This window comes from Talpa occidentalis, unplaced genomic scaffold (genome assembly GCF_014898055.3).
Source record: "Talpa occidentalis isolate TD23 unplaced genomic scaffold, MPIMG_talOcc4v2.1 talOcc4.13, whole genome shotgun sequence".
NCBI classification, from domain to species: Eukaryota; Metazoa; Chordata; class Mammalia; order Eulipotyphla; family Talpidae; genus Talpa; species Talpa occidentalis.
In genome coordinates, this window is record NW_023601322.1 from 71,778,155 (window position 1) to 71,799,455 (window position 21,301).

The 21,301-nt window shown below is 49.1% G+C and overlaps 2 protein-coding genes across 6 annotated transcripts in view; one reads left to right on the forward strand and one right to left on the reverse strand.

Moving 5' to 3' along the window:
* SLC25A48 (solute carrier family 25 member 48) overlaps positions 1–21,301 on the reverse strand; it is a 274,610-nt gene that overhangs the window by 193,533 nt on the left and 59,776 nt on the right. For all 5 annotated transcript variants that reach the window (XM_054694374.1, XM_054694372.1, XM_037509266.2 and 2 more), the window contains exon 5: positions 15,642–15,760. The gene's annotated coding sequence lies outside the window, so the exon portion shown is untranslated. The remainder of the gene's footprint in view (positions 1–15,641; positions 15,761–21,301) is intronic.
* CXCL14 (C-X-C motif chemokine ligand 14) lies at positions 1,109–7,840 on the forward strand. Its single transcript, XM_037509269.2, has 4 exons — positions 1,109–1,303; positions 1,469–1,574; positions 5,163–5,276; positions 7,762–7,840. Exons 1-4 carry the CDS (start codon positions 1,240–1,242, stop codon positions 7,775–7,777), a joined length of 300 nt encoding a protein of 99 aa, XP_037365166.1. The 5' UTR covers positions 1,109–1,239; the 3' UTR covers positions 7,778–7,840.

Genomic DNA, 21,301 nt, shown 5'->3' on the forward strand with positions numbered 1-21,301 from the left:
AGTAACATTTTCTGGGAACCAACTACTGGTCAGATACTCAGTGATATACTTTATATGTATGAACTTATTTAGTTAGTTCTCAGAGCCATCCTGTCAGTCACTGTGACAGTTCCCACTTTACACCTGGTGAAATGAAGGTTGAGTGTTGTGCAGTCACTTGCACTGATAAGTAGCTGAGCAGGAATTTCTATCTCCACACCTGGGCCCACAACACTACACCACACAACCTGGCACAATGTCTGGGACGCGTACTTCATCCAGATTGTGATCATTGTCATGTAACCCCACTGGGCCTCTGCCTCGCTTTGGAGAATGGGGACAGTGAGGATCCCCCCACACAATCTAACTCCACTCTAGATGATCTCATCCATGGGGTCATATACCAACCTCAGGAAGCCTGCCTGTCAGAGTGACCAGACAGACTGCTGCACACACTCTCTGTGAGCCAGCTCCAGTGACCACAGGCAATGGCCTTCCTGCTGTACAACCCACCGCCAGCAGCCTCCCTCCAGATCTGGCCATGTGCTCTGGCCACCAGGGCTGCTGGCCCAACAGGGACAGCTCAAGCCCTAGGAGTCAGGCCTGCTGGCACTGACAACTGGAATCCACCCCAAAATCCTGTCAGAACATCTCAGAGGATCTGGGCCATGGGCCTGGGTCTCCCAGGGGCTGAGAACAGCAGTGTGTCTCTAGAGGGTGAATCAGGAAACAGTGCCCTTAGGCAGCCTCTCCACAGCCTGTTGGAGCTGGGCACAGGATGTGTGCGTGCGCTTGAGTCTGGGTGTGCCGGTGTGTGAAGGCGCGCACGTGTGGGAACGAGACGGTAGCGGATGTGAGTGTGAGTGTGCGTAAACGCACGGCTTGCAGTGTGCCGCGGAGATCGCGACCTGAGGCAGGCTGCGGGCGGGCGGGGAAGGTCTCCTCCCCCCACAGCGTTGAGAAATCTCAGTGAGTCACCGAGTAGTTCTGCATATTAATGAGCTCGCTCGCTGCGAGGGCAGGAGCGGATTTAAAAGAGGCCTGGGCTGGCGGAGGGAGGCTGTGGAGAGAGCGCAGAGCAGAGCGCAGAGCAGAGCGCACAGCTCCAGCCCCGAGGCACCCACCGACGGGTGCGGCGAGAGCCAGCGGGGCCAGGAGGCTCGTTCCAGACCCGAGAGGCGAGCGGGGCGGCATCTCCGGGTCGCCGCACAGACACTCGGGCGCCCTCCTCGAGTCCCAGCTCCAGCCCCTCCGGCCAGCATGAGGCTTCTGACGGCCGCGCTGCTTCTGCTGCTCCTGGCGCTGTGCGCCGCGCGCGTGGACGGTGAGTGCCCAAGCAGTCCCAAATGCTGCCCCGTCCCGTTCTGGGAAACCCAAATGCCAACTGCTAGCTGCCTGCGGCACCAGGGGTTCTGGGTGGGCCCCGAGGGCAGATTAGGGGCAGCAAACCCCGCGCACAACTGAGAGGACCCTGCGCGCTCTCCCGCAGGGTCGAAATGCAAGTGCTCCCGAAAGGGGCCCAAGATCCGCTACAGCGACGTGAAGAAGCTGGAGATGAAGCCAAAGTACCCGCACTGCGAGGAGAAGATGCTTATGTGAGTTCTGGCTCCTCACGCGGAGCTTGCGCGCGCTGTCTTAACCCGGTGCTAGGGCACAGCCTGGGGCTGGGTCAGACTGACAAACCTTTCTCTCCCAGTTTGGCAAGGCCTTGGGGAAGCCTTTGTAAATGCCCGGCGAGTCCTTAGGACGCTGGCGCGACAATCTGGAAGAGTTTGGAAGGAGGGTCACTGTCCTGTGCTCCCGAAACAGCCTCTTGGAAGAGTTCACCCCTGCGAGGATTCAAATGAGTGGCCTCAGTGTCTGCACTGCCCACCTTTCTAGGGCCATCCCGGGTTAGATGGTTCCTGTGCGTCCACTTAGAACACCCAGACTGAAATCATTTAGAATGCACCCAGAACTACTGCGCTTGCACCCAAACTCTGAACCTTGCTACCTCTGTTACAGGGGGATTAAAGCAACTATTGTCTCAAGTCCTCAGGCTCTCCCTCTAGAGCTTTTTTCCCTCCAATCAAGGGGCCAGGGATGGCCAGTTTGGGGCCGCTAGTGATTTCATTTTGAAAATGACCATGGCTCTGCCATCACCAGCTGGGATTCTTGGGGGTCAGGGAGGCTGAGCAGGGCTGTGCAGAGTTTCTGCTGGGGTTAATGTGCCACGTGGCTGGAGCCCTGCTTGGTGGGGTTGTGGGGAATATTTTAAAAACTGGGGCAGAGTGAGAGAACACTGCGTTTCCTTGCTCCTTGCCTTCCCAATTAACCACTTGAGGCCAGCACCACTGTTTCCCCATCAATACGCTCTTGGCCAGGAAGGGAGCCCTTGGCAAAGCAGCTACCAAATATCTGCCACGGACCATTGGCCCCTCTTCCTCTCCCCCAGAAACAAGACACACTTTATTCTCAGTCTGGGCAAGTGCCTTCCGTCCAGCGCACCCGCTGGCCCAAAGGCCTCCACACAGAGTCAGTGAAGGCAGCCCCCCACCCCCACTGCCACCAGGAGGCTGCTCAGTCACTGGGCCTGAGTTGAACCCCCCTGCCTGCCTTCCGGGCACCTAAATTAACCTCCCTGTCCCTGCCCCTTGCCTTGGGAGACCCACGATCAAAAAAAATCCCCAGAAAATCCTTTTTGGTTGGTGCCAGGGGTTAAATTGTCTGGAGGAGGGGCTATAAGACCCTCTGGTCTTCCAGCTTGAGGGCTAAACATGACAGGGACATTGCAAGTTAAATCTGCATTCCTCTAAGTGCTGAACAGCACTCCATATGCCAAGAGAGGTCAGGAGATCTTGCAAGGGAGGAGAAACAGGACATCTCAAAAGGACAGAACCCTCAGTAAACAGGCTTGCCCTTTTACCTGACTATACTTCTCAGAATAGAGAGGAAACTGACAGCCAGGCCAGTGCATACAAAAACTTTATGTAGCTTGTGAAAACCTGCAGGGGCCTCATGATGTCCTGACACCATCATCACTCCCTACCACCCCACACCCAATCCTACCTACACCTAAAGGGCTGGAGGCTCTGCAGCCTTCTCAAGCTCCTAAGATTCTCTAGCTCAGAAAAGGGGCCAGCACTTTTGCCAAAGCAGGTTTTCAGTCACAGAAGCTGAACAGAAGCAAGTTTTCCAACTCACCCTGAGTCACCCAGAAATCTCTGCTAAGGCTAGGGTGAGGAGCGGGGAGCAATTTGCTTTGCAAGTGGGAGTCTTTGCACTCAGAAGGGTCCGGGAGAGTCTAGACTCTAGGAAGGGTAGTATATGTCATATGTCCAATGAGCTCTCACCAAAATCCTTGGCACCCCAGAACTTCCAAGGGCAGGGACACAGGACCCAGAATTTCTGAGTTATTGCTGAGGTCAGAAATCCTCCTGTCTTCATCTCACAACCAATTTTACAGTCCCAATATTGTGACAGAATATTTGAGTACTGTGGTGGGACAGCTGGGTGTCCTCTCCTGCTCCCCTATTCCTCCCCTGCTCCCCAACCTTCAGAAGGAGAACCTAATTGACAAGGGGATTTTTACAGCCTTTGCCATGTCCTTTCATTCCAAGAGCGAAACATTCATGCATTGGCAAAATTCGCACAGATGGCTACAGTACCTTCCATAGAGGAGGAAACCACTGGAACCCCCTCTGAATCCAGCCCCAAGCTGGAGACCTACGAGGAGGGACCAGGCCCAGGGAGAGACAGGTCTCAGAGAGGGCCAGGGAACGCCTGGCATTAGCAAAGAGCTGTCCCTGCCCCTGGAAGCACAGGTCATAGTGGGGAACTAGAAACACGAAGTTCAGAGAAGGGAAGAGAAATGATGCCCCCGAACTATTCTGCCCTCATTCTAGCAGCAAGATCTGATCTTCTCCATTAGGAAACTGAGTTCATGGCAACACTGCTCCCTTCCAGATCTTGGCCCATGCACCCTTTACCTATGGGGGACAAACTCCCCTTTCTCCCTTTCCATTCTTCCCACTGCAACTTCCAACCGTGCCCTATTGCCCCCTCACTCCCCAGCACCCCAGTCCACCTCTATACCTTATTCTTGCTGTGAACCTCACTTCTCACCTTCCCCTGGGTGGTCCCTCCTTCTCCAATGCCATCCTTCCTTCTCTAACCAGAAGCTTCTCTTGTGGCCTGACTGGCCCTGGCTGAGGGGGCACAGCAATCCTGGGCAGCAGTCTCCCCCTCCAAGCTGGAACCCACACACTAAGGCTTGTCTTCCCCTTTGGCCAGCGCCTTATAGTAACTATTCACTGTGCATCTGCCGGGTGCCATATACGTCCCATAGATTAGAACCTTTAATCATCCCAGTAGCCCTAAGGGGCAGGCAGGTCCCATTGTTATACCCATTTTACAGATGGGCAAACTGGATTCAGAACAGTTAGCCCAGATGCCACAGACAGACCTAGAATTCAAACCCAGCTCTGTGTTCATTGATGTCACCTGCTTCTCTCCCACATGGCTAGGCCTCCACTAGGTATTGGCACATTACCAGAGAGAGCCCTGAGGGAGCTCACCCTCCTGCCTGAAGGTGGGATAGCTGGCACTTCATTCTCAGGAGCCAAAATGGGCTTCAAGTCTGACAAGACAGCTTTGGGATCAGCCAATGCTGGGGCCCAGGATAGTCTGCAGGGGAAGTGAGGTTTGAAGCGTCAGAGACCACAGTACCTGCAGGGCGTGTCCTGGCTACACATGGAGCCAAGGAAAGAGGTTTAGAGGTTTTGGCACATGCACCTTGTGGCATTAGCTCTACCTCTCCATCCCTGCTTCAGAGGAGCCAGAAGAATACCCCGATGTTCGATCCTCAAGGGGAATGTGAGCCTATAGACATCACCCTGCTTGGGAGTCAGGATGGGGGACAATCCTAGACTCTGAGAATTGGAGGGGTGGAGAGAAAGTGAGGGCCACTCACCCCATCAGGCTTAGACCTTAACATGGAGCCAGAGATTAAGGGGACACAAAGAACCTTCCCAAGAGCCAGCCAGGGAGTGGGCACTTTGGCTCTCTTGAAAGGAGGGAGGAAGCCACTGTCTTTACCCTGATTTGGGGCCCTGCTTTGAGACAGACCAGGGTCACCTACAGGCCACACTGAATGGTTATCATTCCGGTTCCTCAAACCTCCACCCCATCCTGCTCCATTTCAGCATCACCACCAAGAGCGTATCCAGGTACCGGGGTCAGGAGCACTGCCTGCACCCCAAGCTGCAGAGCACCAAGCGGTTCATCAAGTGGTACAACGCCTGGAATGAGAAGCGCAGGTATGCCCCGCCTCCTCTCACCTGCCCTCCCCCTTCCCAGCAGATGCACGTTCTAGGCCCCTTCTAGGTCATCCTGCCCAATCTGACACGTGCGTATCCACCACAATAGCTGGGACAAGCAGACACCCAGCCTCTGCTTACATAGCCCCAGGAACTAGGACCCCATCACTTGAAGCAGGCCACTTGTCTTGGACAGACAGTAGTAAGCATCAGGCATTTCTCCTCTTGTGGACCAAAGTTTTCCTCATTCTAACTTTTATATTACAGTCTCAGTTCATCTTACTTAAGTAACTTAAGTTCTCTGACCCCCAGCTTCCCACTGTCAAATGGCTCAGTGAGCACCTGGCCTGGTTCTTCTCTGTGATTCTTGTGGAGTGAAACGTGACCACTTATATGTCATGTTTATTAGTGATAAAACTGTGGGTACAACCACAGGTGATGAGGAAGACTCCTTGCCAACAACGCATTCTCCCTTAAGGCGCTATATGCCCCCTGCTGCCCAGAAACCTGACAGGCTTCTTCCCACACTGGGGCAGGGAGGGACCTTGGGTTTCACCCTTTAAAATCAGAGCCACCTTTAACTCCAGGGGACAGCAGTGGCCAGATGGCCAAGCCCTGAGCCAGATCCCTGCCCTCTGTGGGATGTTTCCCTGTTATCAGAAGATGGCTTCTCAGCTATAATGCCCTGAGGTCCTGTGTCTGGCCTAAGGGAGGCATGTTCCTGGCCCCCGTCTGCCACATATAGGTGAGCCTGTCCTGGAGCAGATCAAGTCCTCCCACACTGGACCTATTACACCTATACATGCATAGCATGGCCAGGGGAACACGCACGGGGGCAATGCCTGCACTTCGGCCCAGAGAGGGCTAAGTGGGGTGGGGAGGGACTGGCTTGAGAGACTGGCATAGAGTCAGGTCTCCAGTGTCACCTTCCCACTCCCTATAGCAGGCACCTCCACCACCCGCATTTCCCAGCCTGACCCTTCCACCCTGAGCTCGGCCCATGACCAGCTCTCCCACAGCTGACACTCGGGTTCAGCCGCAGTACCTGAGCCTTTTCTTGCTGCTCCCAAACTGCCTCATCTGCAGTTACTTGAAATAGAAAGTGATGAGAGGGAGAGATTATTTTCTATAAATCTGATGGGAATGCAGCCCTCTTTCTGGTCAGGGCAGGTACTCACGTGGCAAAAGCAAGACCTGTCCTGTCTATTATCTGTCACCCTCTGGGCTGTGTGTCATCACAAGTGGAACAAGGCCAACCCTAGGGCCTGTTCATGGAAGTCTGAGAGCATGGGACTGCTGGGAGACCCTCAAGCCTTTGCTGAACTTTGTCCTTCCCCTCCCCCGGGGCCACAGCTTTGATGGAGAGAAGCAGGCCTGGCCCCTGCAGCCCTGCCTTTTTTATTTCTGCAAATTTCAAAGATGAGAGCAAAGTGAGCACCTTGTTATCCAGCCTCCCATCATTTCATTACAGAATGAGTTCATCTCTTGCTCTGGAGTTACTGGATCCCTCTCCCTCCCCAATTCCTTCCAACCACCCCCACCAAAAAAAAAAAAAAAAAAAAAAGGTTTAGGATGTCTTCATGAGTGGAGATAAAGGAACAAGCTGAAGTGCTCTTTGCTAGACCTAGGGTGAGAAGAAGGCAACTAGGTGGCTCATGGCCCAAGGAGGCCACTGGAGAGCTCTGAGCCCTGGGCTCTGGGCTGCCCTGATGATTACAGTGCATATCGTGGTGACCTTACTCGGAAATCAGGAAGGAGGCAGAGGGAGCTGTGGACTGTGTGATGTGTGGCCCCCAGGGGCAGCCACTGTGTAGAATGAGCAGGATTAAAATTCCTAAATAGACATGGTGAAGAGAAAGGTCAACTTGTGAATGCACACAGGCCTGACCACTACTGGAGAAAGTGACCACCAGGCAAGGCTCTCTGATGCCCAGGCCTACCCACCACCCTTAGTTTTCAGGCAGTAGCTTCTAGAACCGATGTCTGGAGTATATGCTTTCTTGGAGCAAAACACAAAGATCAAGTGGAGGGAGACGATGCCCTGACCTATTTTCTCTAGGCAAGTGCAGACGGGGACATGGACAAGAGGGGCAGGAGCAGCCCACCACGCTGGAGACGGACCTGTCCCCACCACTGACAGTCAGTGGTCGCTGGGCAAAGCTCAGTGTTTGTGCCTCAGGTTCCTCATGTACAAAGAGAGTTTACTCCATGAGCCTCTGAGGATAAAATGAGATGGCAGAAGTGAGGCTCTTAAGAAGGAACAAAGCCATTGTGGTGAGCTTTTGTGGCGTGCGTGCGGGCATCCTTGAGATGCTCCCGTCTCCCCCAGCCCCCTCATCCCCCCACCCACGCCCCACCACCCCAGGCTCCTGTAGTCCTGGGAGGGGCACCCTAAAAGGATAAGATTGAAGCAGCTGAGCCATCAGCCTGTGCATTGCCCCCATCATGCCCCCTGAGCCACTTACAGTATGTTTTCTCCTCCTAGGGTCTACGAAGAATAGGGTGAAAAGTCCGATGGGAAAACTTCACACCGGTTGGGATACGAGCAAAAGACTTTGCAGATTGAAAACAAAACAAAACAAACAAACAAACAAAACAAAACAAAAAATCCTTTCTTTCTCACAGGCATAAGACACAAATTACATATTGTTACAAAGCACTTTTTACCAAGGGTCAGTTTTTACATTTTATAGCTGTGTGGAAAGGCTTCCAGATGTGAGACCCGTCTCTTTTGCGCTCCAGACTTCATTACAGGCTGCTTTTTACCGAAAAGGGGGAAACTCATGCCTTTCCTTTGTAAAAAATGCTTTTTGTATTTGTCCAGACATCTGAGCTTTATAAGCGCCTGGGCGGAACAGGGAGCTTGGTGGAGACGTTTCAGAGCAGCGTGGCTCTGTTCCTAGCACAGGAGCTTCCGCTCCCCGGTCCTGGCGCCTCAGCACAGCTGCCGCCGGCTCTCCTGGGCTCAGGGTCGGCTGCGGACTCTGGGGGACTCCACAGTGGCCCCCGTGGCCGGGCAAGAGGGGGCAGATCTCTCTCTCTGCATCTGTTCTTTGAGGAACTGGACTTGGGCTGCCAGGGCAGTGCGCTTGACCCCCGGGGTTAATTTTGACACACTCTAGGAGACACTTCCAAGATCCTGGGGTGGTGAAGCAAAGATCCTTAAGGAAGGGGCTGGGTTTTCTCTCTGACCTGAGGGTCTGCAAAAGGTTCACTGCTACGATAATTAACGCTTTGGAAGCACGTTAAGTCCCCAATACTGTTAGCGAAAACCTTAGGAGAAAACTTACAAATCTATGAATATACAAGCTATAGCTACAGACGTGCATTCTGTTGACAAGAGAGAACCTTAAGCATGTTTCCTTCCCCCGTCTCTGCGGGACGTGCAGCACTGAACCATCTATCTGTGATCCCCCTTGCGATTTTCATGTTAAACAGTGCAGTCCTGAAAGCTAAGACAACCACGCACCCTGTCCTTTGTAAATACACTCTGAAGAGCACCCCTCCACCCTTCGCCCCTCCAGGACATGCCATGCTGTACTGCTGTGGCCTGTGTTACGGAGATGTCAGAAACCATTAGTGTCGCATGCAGGTTTCATATTCTTTCTAAGACAAAAAGAAAAGTAATAAAATATATTTGAAATGTACCAAAATTCTAGGCTACTGACTTTATTTTTCTATTTAAGCCAGGATGACAATCGAATAAACATCTACCACATCCTGAATAAACAGACACAGATGTACCAAAGGAAACCTGGTGTTTCCCAAATACCTATCAACACTGCACCTCCATGGAAAGTCATTCCAGTCCCAGAGACGGAAGCCAGGTCTTAAGGCCAGACCTGCATATGTGGGGACAGCTACATCAGAGCAGCCCCGTCAGTTCACATGGGACTGCAGAGTCACACTGTGATCATTCGGAGAAGATAGTACATGAGTCTAGATCCCTGAGGTTCAGGGCCCCACTACTGCAGTGGATTTGGGGGTGAGGGGAGGACAGGAGTGCCCACCCAGAGGCTGTGGGGCTCTGGACCCACACCTAAGTAGATGGCGCAGCTCTGTGTCTGCTTTTGCAGGTTGGACTGGCCCAGACAGAACAAGCAAAGCACTCAGGACACAGGGCACGGCGAGCACTTGGTCGGCACAGGTTCATGTAATATGCACAGGCCACGCCACTGCCCAGGGTCCCACATCTCAACTGCATCCCATCAGCCAAGCCCTGATAACCCTGGGCCCACCGGGTTATCATTAGCACACAAGCTTTCAACCTGTCTTGTCTGCTACACTGTGAGCCAGGAGCCAGTCACACATGCCCCCTTCCCCTTCGAGGATGCTTTCCTGAGGTGCATGCTGTCCTTAGGGACACACAGCATGAACTGTCCTAGCAGGTTCTCGGCAGGGTGCTATCACAGACCCATTCCATCACAGCCTCATCTGTCAGCACCCTCACACTAAATGTATTCCTGAGGAAATTGAGAACCAGGGAGGTTGAGAAAGTTGCCCGTGGTCACTCAGCTGATTGCTCCAATGAATAAACTGTTTACAATAGCTAAGCTTTGGAAATAGCCCAAATGCCCAAAAATAGATGACTGGATCAAGAAGATGTGGTCCATATACACCATGGAATATTACTCAGCATTCAAAAAAGATAAACACATGCAATTTGCAGCAACATGGATGGCGCTGGAAGGGATCATGCTCAGCGAAATAAGCCAAAAAGAAAAAGAAAAATACCGGATGGTCTCACTCATAGCAGGAATCTAGAAAACTTAAATAAGGGACCAGGAAAATGAATAACTATAAGACAGTGAAAATCAAAATCAACAAAAAACTATGAACCAGAGACACTTTTTAGGGGTGGGGGGGCAGGAGGGGAGGGATTGGGGTCAGAATGGGGGGGTTGCAATTGTATGGGGAATATAAAAATAAAATTTATTATTTAAAAAAAATTTTAAAAAAACAACAATATACAAACCTGAAAAAAAAAAAAAAGAATGCCTGGGTGGGTCCCACTTTTCCTTTCATAACAGAAAGAAGAGAGCTGGGACAGGAGAGTCCAGAGACCAGCAGACAGGGCAGCCCCAGAAGGACAGCGCGGACGGGCAGGGAGAGCAGAGACCAGGCTCCTCTTTGCAGGAGCTCTGAGCTCTGCTTGGCCCCACATCCGCACCAGTGGGGCTTCACAAGGGAGGGGCCACGACAAGGAAGTCAGCTTAAAAAGCCCCTCCCCTCCTCAGTCCCCAAACCAGCACCCTACCCCTGCCCCATCATGCAAAGGCTGCTCGTTGCTGGCACCGTACACAGGATGCTCTGCGTTTCTCTCAAAGTTTCCAGTTTCATCTCCCACTTATTCTAAACACTCCACACACCCCTCAGTCCTGCTCAGGGGCCTCCTCTCTCCCTCTGAGGACCTAGTGCCAGCAAGTGGTCTGACCTCCCAAATCCCAAACTGGATTCTTGACAGCAATAACCATGCCCCTGACAGCATGCCAGGCTCTGACCTGAGCACTTGCCCCGTGTGCTCTGCCCCTGCCCTCCTGTCAGGCTGTGCCAAAGGCCCAGAAGAGTCAAGCACGGATGGTGAGTCTTCAAGCACCAGTCGTCAGAGAGCAGAAGGAGTGGGGTTGTGGGTGGATGTCTCAGCCCCGACAGAGACCGTGTGTCCCTGGAGAACAAAGGCTGGCGATGCTTCTGTGGGTGATTTGGACCCTGCTTGCCAACAGTGGGCTCAGCTAGACCCCTAAGAAGGGACTCTCAGTCCCAGCACTTCACCAAACGCTAAATGAAGGCCCTCCTGTGCCCATGATGGTGCCCAGCTCCAGGGAAAGATGCCCTTTTTCCCACCTCTGGAGCCATTTTCCATAGTTTTTCTCCTCTGGGTTTCCTAGCAGCCCTATGTCCACCCACCACATTCCAGAAAGGACAGTAACCGGTGCAGCAAAGCAAGGCCAGGCTGCCTTTCTGAGCAGCAATCCTGGGCCTCCCTGGGGAGAGGAGAGCATGGGGCAGCTCAGGCCCTGGTGCAGATCCCACTCCAGAGCCTCACTCCCTCAGACAGGCATGGTTAGAACTCACATGCCATGGCCTGATCCCCCACTCCGACAAGCCAGTCCTGAGCAGATATCTATGGTGCTCCAGGCCTGACTCCTGGACAGCCGAAGCCTCAGAGAGTGCCAGCCCAGCTCTGCAGACCCTCTTCTTCCCCCAGCCAAACCTCCTCAGACCCCCTTCACCCTGTGTGTTTACCTGGGGTCAGAGCAGCTACATAATGTCAAGGCCTGATGTAAAAGATGTAGGTCGCCCTGATCAAAAATTATCAAGAATTTCAAGGTGGCAACAGCAGAGCTTGGAGCCCCAGCACAGGCTCTGTGCACCTCACATGTCACACACATCTGGAAGCACAATTTGGCCCTGAGTTATCACAGGATTTGCACTGCAATTTAACAGTTTCATTTAAACGAGCATCTAACAAGATGTGTTCTCAGAAGCCAGGAACTGTGTCTTACCCTTCTTTATACAACCTCCCAGGCCCTGTGAGAGCACTTAGGAGGCTCTCAAATGCTGTGACAGGCTGAGTCTAAGAAGCTCCCTGAGATTATACCCTCTGCACCTTTCACTGAGCTACCACTGTGCGCAAAGCACGTTGCTGAGCACCTGGAGAAGAGCGGCTGGGGAAGGTGTCCTTAAAGGGCAGAGTTCAATCACTCACTCACCCACAGTGCCTCCTTATAAAGCACATGCTCAGTGCAGGAGACAGAGCTGGATGCTAGGACCATCCCAGTCTGCCAGGCAGACAAACACACCACCTGAAATTGCATGTCACTTTAAGCATTCTGCTAGAGGGTTGCATAGCAGGGTCTGGTGGCACCCCAAATGGACACCACGCCTTGGAGCGGGTGAGCCCTGACCAAGACCCCGTCAGTCCTAGCAAGGCTCGTGGCAAATCACAAGTTGTCCTCAGGCAACAGTAGAAAGTGTTGATTCCATCCTAGCTCTGACATGTCGGTGGTGCCTTGTGAGCACGTGCATGAGACAGGTCAACGGAGACCGAGAGCGCCAAGGGCAGAAAGCAAGATGGCTGAGGAAATTCAGAGGGGTCTCAGGAAGGATCATGGCCCTGCTAAACAGTCACAGACACCAACCACAACTCCAACCTCCATTCCCATGTCAACCATCTCTCTTCCCTCCTTCGTCATCACCTCCAGTCTGTTCTGCCAGAGACCCACGGCTGGGGCCACCCCAACTTCAGGGGTAAGGAAACCCACCACAGCATTTCACCCTCCCACAAGGAAGACACTATGCACTGATTTTAAGCACTTAGGACGTTTTCCTTCTGCCCCCTCCTTTTTGGAAAAGTTGAATAAATATTCCTGAAGGTGATCAAGAAAGCAGTAACACCCAAAGCAATTTTCTTACTTTCAAGGTAACAACAGCCAGCTTCGTCCACCCAGACGGCCCTGACCTGCACCACCAGAGGGCAGCAAAATGCAGGGAGGAGTTCCCTGAGGCCTGGGGACACCCGTGACACAGGGACTGCCGTAGGCATGGCTTTCTGTGAGCCAGACCCTGTGCTGAGGGCCTGATAGGCCCTATCCCATTGAATCCTCTATTATTAGCTCCAGTATGGATGAGGAAACCAAGGCTCAGTGAGGTGAACACATTCCCCATGTTCACGAAACTAGCAGGGTTCTATCCCCCGCCCACAGAAGACTCTGCCAGGACCTCAGTCAGAGGCTCACCTCCTGTCAATAATCCCAGGCTAACTTGGGCAGGTCAACCAGCCCCAGCCAGGTTTGCTTTGCATGCGGCTCGGCTCCTTTCCCCTTTTCAAGGCAGGAGACTGTAGCAGCCACGTGCGCCCCGAGGGTGCCGCCCACTGACCCAACAAAGCGAGCCTGCCTGTGAGAAGCCGGGGCCCCCCCCCCCGCACTTGGCAGACACAAATTCCGCTGGAACGGGAGCAACCAGAGATTTTATCAAACCCCACAGCCACCACCAAATAGGATGACTGAACAAATTGACTATGACAGCTTTGAATTCAACCGAATGTTCCGTTACAAACAAGTTGAAAACATCAAGAAGTGGTTTTTAAAAATGAATTCAAAGCTGGATTTAAAATAATCAGCCAGGGGGCCTTCCTGGTGGCGCAAGAGGTTAAGCATCAGCACTATGAAGCGATTCGCAGGTACTGCAGCGTGAGTTCCATCCCCGGCCAGGGCGGTGACCCACGTGGCGCAGCAGACCTCTCCTGACTTGCCTGCTGTTCCCCTCAGCAGTGTATTTCAGTCAGTCTGCCTGTTCTCTCCCCCACTTTGTCTCTGGTGAATCCTCTCACCCGCCGCACCTCTGGCCTGTACTCCAGCACTTGTATGCATAAATAAATAAATCTTTAAAAATAAATAAATAAAATAATCAGCCTGTTTGACCGCGAGGAGTTGATATTCTGGGATGAGTAGTAGGCACAGTTCACTGAATGCAGATGAGGCTTCTCATCTAATCTTCAGTCACCTCCCGCTCCCCCTGTTCACCGCAGCAAAAGGACAGTGAAGCAACAGTCTCTTTCAAACTGTTGTTTCCTTAGAAGTCATTTGAAGACAACTCTCACAGGAGTCATTTCTAAATTATAAAGCCTTTCTCTCTTCCCGCAGAAATAATGACCAGCAGAGACAGATTGGAGTTCAGTATTTGCATTGGTACAGCCAAAAAAAAATTTATGAACTAAGAAAATGATGAGAGAAAGAATATCTTTCAACTTTTAGAGCTGCTAAAATACCAGCCCTGCTGATACCCCATACCTCAAGGAGCAGCAACGTTTAATAAAAACAACAAAATCACAATCAATATTTATTGACTGTTTTCTCACCAAACTCTATTACTAGCCCCATCTTACAGATGATGAACTTAAGCAATTAGTCTGAGGTCACACAGTGGGCAAGTGGTCATGGCAATGTTAAAATCTTTGAATAGCCTAAGTGGGGGTGACCACATGTCCTGGTTTGTCTGGGACAGCCCTGTCTATGACCGTCATCCCAGAGTAATTATAAAGAATTTCACTCAGATGAATTCTAGTGTACTGGATAAATCATATGACTGTCCCACTTACAGGACTGAGCAGGAAAGTACACAGGGTGTGGGATTGGGCGGTGTCTATGAAACAATTAGTCAACCTCTTCCCTTGAACAACTTATTTCTAGATGAGTGTGGGCCCTTTGGAAGTCATGGTGACTCTTTAATCTCATAGAGCACTTATAGAATATTCCTGAGCAGTCTCCTGGTTTTCCCTGTTCTACCTGGCCTGCCTGCCCTCCCAGGCAAAGATGCAGCCGACACCCAAGGACTGTTCACTGAGGGACACATGGCTCTTTGGAGACCCAGCTGTTGAATGAAGACCCAAAACCCCTGTCCCCTTCCCTGTGTGTCTGTCCACATGGGACTCCCCAGATAATTAAAGTATCAGTTTCTAGTTTCAGGAGAACAAAAGTCAGCCAAGCAGCTGCACTTCTCAGAGGCCTGAGGAAAACCTGTCCTTGACGATTTGGTTGGCATGTGCATAAGAGAGGGATTAGCTGCTTCAGAGGAGTGGTGATGGGTTACAGCCTTTGACATCCTATTCCAATTCAAGAAGGCTGGGGAGGGCTGAATCATATCAGGAAGCTAGGGGAAATCCATGGGGACCCACAGGAACAACTCCCCCATGTCAGTCCAGAGTTCGTCACCCCTTGAGACTGACAGCTTTGGTCAAGTCTCGAGTTTTCCTACAATAAGACCTCTGACTTGCCCCCTTTGCTGAACCTGTAAGGAGTTGGGCTGCAGAGAAACAGAGACCCAAGAGGTAGGCCACACTGGAGCCTCAGCCTCCTTGAACTCCCTGGAGCCAGGGCAGCTCTGGGGGCCCCTGAGTCCTTTAGGCTCACCCACTCTGTTGTCCTCTCTGAGTTTAGCCCCATCACCTATTCCTGAGGCTTCAGGATATACCAGAAGCCACTCTGATCTGTCTGCCCTCAGTGAAAGGGTTTTCTGCACTCACCTAAGCCTCTTCAAATGGCCCCTCATGGAATAGATACACAGAAGGGTCTAGGCCCCCAACTCAGTGTCCCATCCCCAAGTGTCCATAGAGCTGAGAATGCAGGCTGAGAGCCAGACAAGCTCATTCAAGTGCTGGTTCCTCTCCCAAACAAACAGTGACCCTGGGCAAATCACTTAGCTTCTCCCAGTCACAACTTAATAGGGCTATAAGTGAGTATTAAATGAGTGTCTCAACACAGAAGCAAGCAGTCAGCACATGGCCCTTGCTTCTTACTGTTATTACCCTGCCTTTAAAATTTCCAAGGGAAAGTTGTACTATTGTATCCTTTGTTGACCTACCTGGATTGACATCACATTCACTGGACCTAAGAAGGCAGATGTCAGGGCACAGTTCTGTCAAACAAGAAGCAGGACACTTCTGTGAACTGGGGCAGACTCCTATGCCTCGATTTCATCACCTGGAAAATAGAAATAATAGTAGTGCTTAATCTCAACAATTTTTTAAATATTATTGATATTACTTAAGTAGAACTGTGTGTGGCACATAATACTCATAGTATAAATGATAACAGATAATAATTAACAATTTCATGTTACTCACAACAACATATTTAACAATCCAAGGACTCTTACACCTGGATATACAGCTGGCAGGCAGGCATTGAAAAAAAGTTCCTCATCACTTTGTACTAGGGAGATGCAAGTCCAAACCACAAAGAGATATCATCTCACACCTGCAACACTGGCTGATCTCCAGAAGACTGCTAACAACAAGTGCTGGTGAGGATGTGGAGAAAGAGGAGGCTCTATATACTGCTGGTGGGAATGGAAATGGATGCAGTCACTCTGGAAAGCAGTATGAACCTTCTTCAAAAGAATTGAAAATAGAGTGATCTGATGACCCAGCAATACAACATCTGGGTGTCTATTCAAAGAATACGAAGGCATCAACATGAAGAGTTAGAGGCACTACGATGTTTACCGCAGCAGTATTTATACGAGCTAAGATGTGGAAACAACCCGAGTGTCCACTGACCGATGACTAGAGAAGGAAAATATGTACACAGGGGAATGCTATTCCGCTCCAGAGGAATGGAAAGAACTCAAGGGTATTATGCAAAGCAAAACAAAGACAAATATTAGATGATCTCAACTCTATGTGCAATGTAAGGAAATTAAGCGGAGAATGGACAAAACAAAGTGAAAATAAATAGAGTGGATGTTGAAAACAGGTAACAAGTGAAGAGGAAGGGAGTTGGGAGCAGGGGTGGAGGAGGTATAATGGATGGTGGTGTGTGTTGCGTTGTTTTCTTTAAAACTATTTTTGTTTTGTTTTTATTTTAAATATAGTACTTTTTCCTTACTTTGTTGTTAATTTTTAGACAATATATGATTTATCCCCTCAGTTCACCATAGTTCTTCCACCACAAAAACCTCCATAACCCATCAGCATAGTCCCTTATGCTTGTCACCCCACCTTGTATTCACCCCTCCCCTCCTGGATGCCTAACATCTATGATCAGTTTTCAAGGTTTGTCTTTGATCCTTTGCTTTGTTTCTCTATATTCCACATACAAGTGAAACCATCTGATATTTATATTTTTCCTTCTGAGTTATTTCCCTGAGCATGATCCCTTCCAGCTCCATTCATGTTGCTGCAAATGGCATGAGTTTATCTTTTTTGATAGCTGAGTAGCATCCCACTGTGTATATATACCATATCTTCTTGATCTATTCCTCTGTTTGGAGGCATTTAGGTTGTTTCCATTTCTAGGCTATTGTAAATAGTGCTACTTAAAACATAGGGGTGTAGGTTTCCTTTCAAATTAGTGTTGTTGTTGTTGTTGTTGTTTCCCGTTGGGTAGATTCCTAGGACTGCAATAGCTGGGTCATATGGCAGACCCATGTCTAGTGTTTTAAGAAAACTCCACACAGCTTTCCATAGTGGTTGACTAGTTATTACAATCCCACCAGCAGTGTAAAAGGGTTCCTTTTTTCCACATCCTCTACAGCACTTGTTCTGTTTTTGTTTTTGTCTTTTAATATGGGCAATCTCACTGGTGTGAAGTAGTAGCTTACTGTGGTTTTGATTTGCATTTCCCTGATAATAAAAGAAGATGAACATGTTATCATATTCCTGTTGGCCATTTGTATTTCTTCTTTGGAGAAGTGTCTACTTAGCTTTTCTGCCTATTTTTTGAGTGAACTGTTTTGTTTTGAGTTGTATAAGCTCTTTGTAGATCTTCCATATCAGTCCCTTATCAGATGTATGGTGTGCAAATATTTTCTCCCATTCAGTGGGGTGTGTTTTTGTTTTGGTTACTGTCTCTTGCTGTACAGAAGCTTTTTAGTTTGATATAGTCCCAGCTGTTTATATTCTCCTTTGTTTTCCAAGTTTCTGGAGATGATTTAAAAAGTTTTTTTTTTTTAAATAAAAGACTAAAATATGGGTGGGGGGAGGGAGAGAAAAATCTTGGACTCCAGTCCCACCGTGGATTCAATAGCTAAATGGTTTTAAAGTCAAGAATTGTTAATTGGACACCTGGCCTCTTGAAAAGCTAATAAATGCTATGTTTTCTTTTCCCTGAAAAAAACTGCACAGACTAGCTTGCAAACAACTCCAGGAGATTCTTGGATCTCCCTGAGGTCATCAGTCTGACTCCTTGGTTCCTGTGTGAGGAATCCCTGCCTTCGACCATCCTGAAGTCTGCTTGAGTGCTTCAGTAACAGGAGCCTCGCAACTCACAAAGCAGCTCACTCTGTGGTTGCCAAAGTCAAAGTGCTGAAAAGGTTTAAAACTCTTCCTAAGTGTTCTTTGGAATTGATGTTTCTGTGTCCTTTGGGTAAATACCTAGGAGTGGAATTGCTGGATCATATGGAAGCTCTATGTTTAGTAGGTCCAGAAATCTCCACACAGCTCTCCACAGTGGTTGGACCAGTTTGCACTCCCACCAACAGTGCAGAAGAGTTCCTTTTTCTCCACACCCTCGCCAGCATTTGTTGTTGCTAGTTTTTTTAATATGTGCCATTAAAAAGAACACCTGCACCCCTATGTTTATAGCAGCACTGTTTACAATAGCTAAGCTTTGGAAACAACCCAAATGCCCAAAAATAGATGACTGGATCAAGAAGATGTGGTACATATATACCATGGAATATTACTCAGCATTCAAAAAAGATAAACACATGCAATTTGCAGCAACATGGATGGCGCTGGAAGGGATCATGCTCAGCGAAATAAGCCAAAAAGAAAAAGAAAAATACCGGATGGTCTCACTCATAGCAGGAATCTAGAAAACTTAAATAAGGGACCAGGAAAATGAATAACTATAAGAAAGTGAAAATCAAAATCAACAAAAAACTATGAACCAGAGACACTTTTAGGCGGGCGGGGGCGGGAGGGGAGGGATTGGGGTCAGAATGGGGGGCTGCAATTGTATGGGGAATATAACAATAAAATTTAAAAAAAAAAAAAAAAAAAAGAAAGACTATGAGGAGACATAATAAGAACACTACAGAACCATTAACGTGTACAATTCACATAGAGGGAAAGTAATTTTACCAAAAGTATTCTGCGTAATGTGTTGCTTCCTTAATAATTATATTTGGTTATATTTAATCTATAAATATACTTGATTCTAATTAATTTAAAAAAAAATAAAATAAAATAAAACTCTTCCTAAGTCAGGACACGAAAAGATGCTTCCTGAGTTCCACCTGAAAATCAACACAGAGGGAGAATACTGCCTTTTTCAGGGGCTATCCCTGACCTACTTGAAGGCTGGGGCCATCCTGTGACAGTCTGATTCTCTCAGGCTCAGCTTGCCAGTCCTCTCACTATTGTATGTGATTGTGTCCATGCCCTTTGCCATCCAGGTCACCCACTCAAACCACCTCCAGACCATTGTGCTTTATTTATTAACTCCTCCCAAGCCTGTGCTTGTGTTCTCAGCCACCACATTGCACCAGTTTGGTAGGCACGTAACTGACCCCAAGTTCCGGGCATGTGAGAGCAGAGGTCCATGCAATGCACACCCCTACTCCAACCTTAAGTTTAGGTGATCAATCTTTTGAAATTGAGCCTGCCACTACATCCAATTAAGTATGGTCTTGCGAGTTTCTTCCCTATCACTCCACAACTTTGGGAAGTGTTTGAAATTGACATTCTATTACCCAGAGTATTAATTCTGCCTCTCAGCTTTGAGCCATTTGCTAATCCCATACAGGATAAGGAAATCAATGAGACTTGTGCATCTTCCCCTGTCAAGCTCTAGGCAAAGTGCTTCATACATATTCTCATTCCGTCTTCACACCAGGTCTATAAAATAGATGGTGACATCTACACTAGCATCCCTGGTTTATAAACAAGAAAACTGCGTCTGATAAAGACTCAGTCACTTGCAGAAGGTCACCTAGGCACCAAATAGGTAAGCCAGTATTTCAGCCCACGCCTGTCTGAGTCACACCCTCAGCATTTCCACATCGAATAACATTTTTCTAAAAATGTCTGTCTCTCCAACTAGACTGTGGGATCTCTGACAATGAAGAGTAGGTTTTTTGTCTCTGAATTCCCAGCTCTTGGCAAGTGTCTGTCACAAGGTAGATACTTTATGACTAGTGGAGGAGGGAGGACAAGGAAAGGGGTCACTGGGGGCTGGTGTGCTGGGAAGAAATGCTATTTGGAGCTAAGTCCTGAAGTTCAGGTTTTTCTCTTAGAGTATTTATTCACCCTTATAAAAAATTAAGATATATCATTTTCCCCTGCTCTCTGATGCTATAATATTCCTTTGAAACGTTTCATGAGACAAATGGTGTAAAGCAAAGAAACAATTACTGTGCATTTATATGAAAAAATTTTAAGCCATCCCAGACTCAAAAGAATACCTACCAAATCATACAAAGTAACACATAAACCTAAAATAACACTCACGTCTAGCACGAGAAGGAATGAGATGATAAATACACAGCCTGCATAGTGTCGTTCTGGAGAAGGAGCCCGCCAGGGCCACTCTTGCTGCTTTGGGTGTGAGCTGCTTCTATAATGAACACGAGTTTGCTTTTTGCCTTTTGTCGTAATAGGTGACAACAGGTACTAAGATAGGTTTTTTGTACAAGCCAACTGTCTGTGACACGAACTTTCAAAAATCAGGGTATAACTATATTGTCATCCACATGGGGCCAGCAGTCTCTGTGTCCCCAGCCCCAGGATCACCGTGGCCCTAGGGTTATGACACTCATGCACACAAATCATTGGAAGCTGACCCCTAATAGGGGGCCCTACACCCCTCCCACATCCCACCCACCCCTGAGTTCAGCGATCTGCTCTCCAGCGCACTTCCCCACACACCACCCACAGCTGACTTCTTCAGCACAAGAGTCCACAGGTTGGGAGGGAGAAGATTTAGGAAGCCTGTGACTGAGATTTCTCAAATGTTCTGCAGGGACACCAAATTCCTGATTAACTCAAACGCTCTTTTCCATAAAACAGATTTTTGAGCAAACTCAAAGAGCTTTTGTACTAAGGAATCCGGTTAAGGGGAAAGGCTTATTATAAAGTGACCCAGACAACACAGGTGTCAAAGTACCATCTAGGCATTGAACCAATTCCATCCATACTGCTGTTTTATACACACACCTATCACAACGTATGACCCCTAGGAAAGCCTGGTCAAGGTCCTAATTCTTCTGAAAACTTTCAAGCGTAGTTTCCTTAAGCAGATGTCTGTGGGTGAATAGACTCAGCCCTGGGAGGTTACATGGTCCCTGCGATGGCGTTCTGGAGAACGGTCCAAAGCGCCATCTTGTGGCTACTTCACAACTTGCATATTACTGCTACTGGAGCACCTGACATTGGCGCCATCAGAAGGGAAGGCAAACTGGGGCAAGGCATGGCTGGCCTCACCATTTTCATCTCAGCTATTGACAATAAAAATCAATGTAGAATATTTCCTCACTGCAAAATCTATCCCTTTGAGCCAACAAGAAAGCTGCAAAATGTA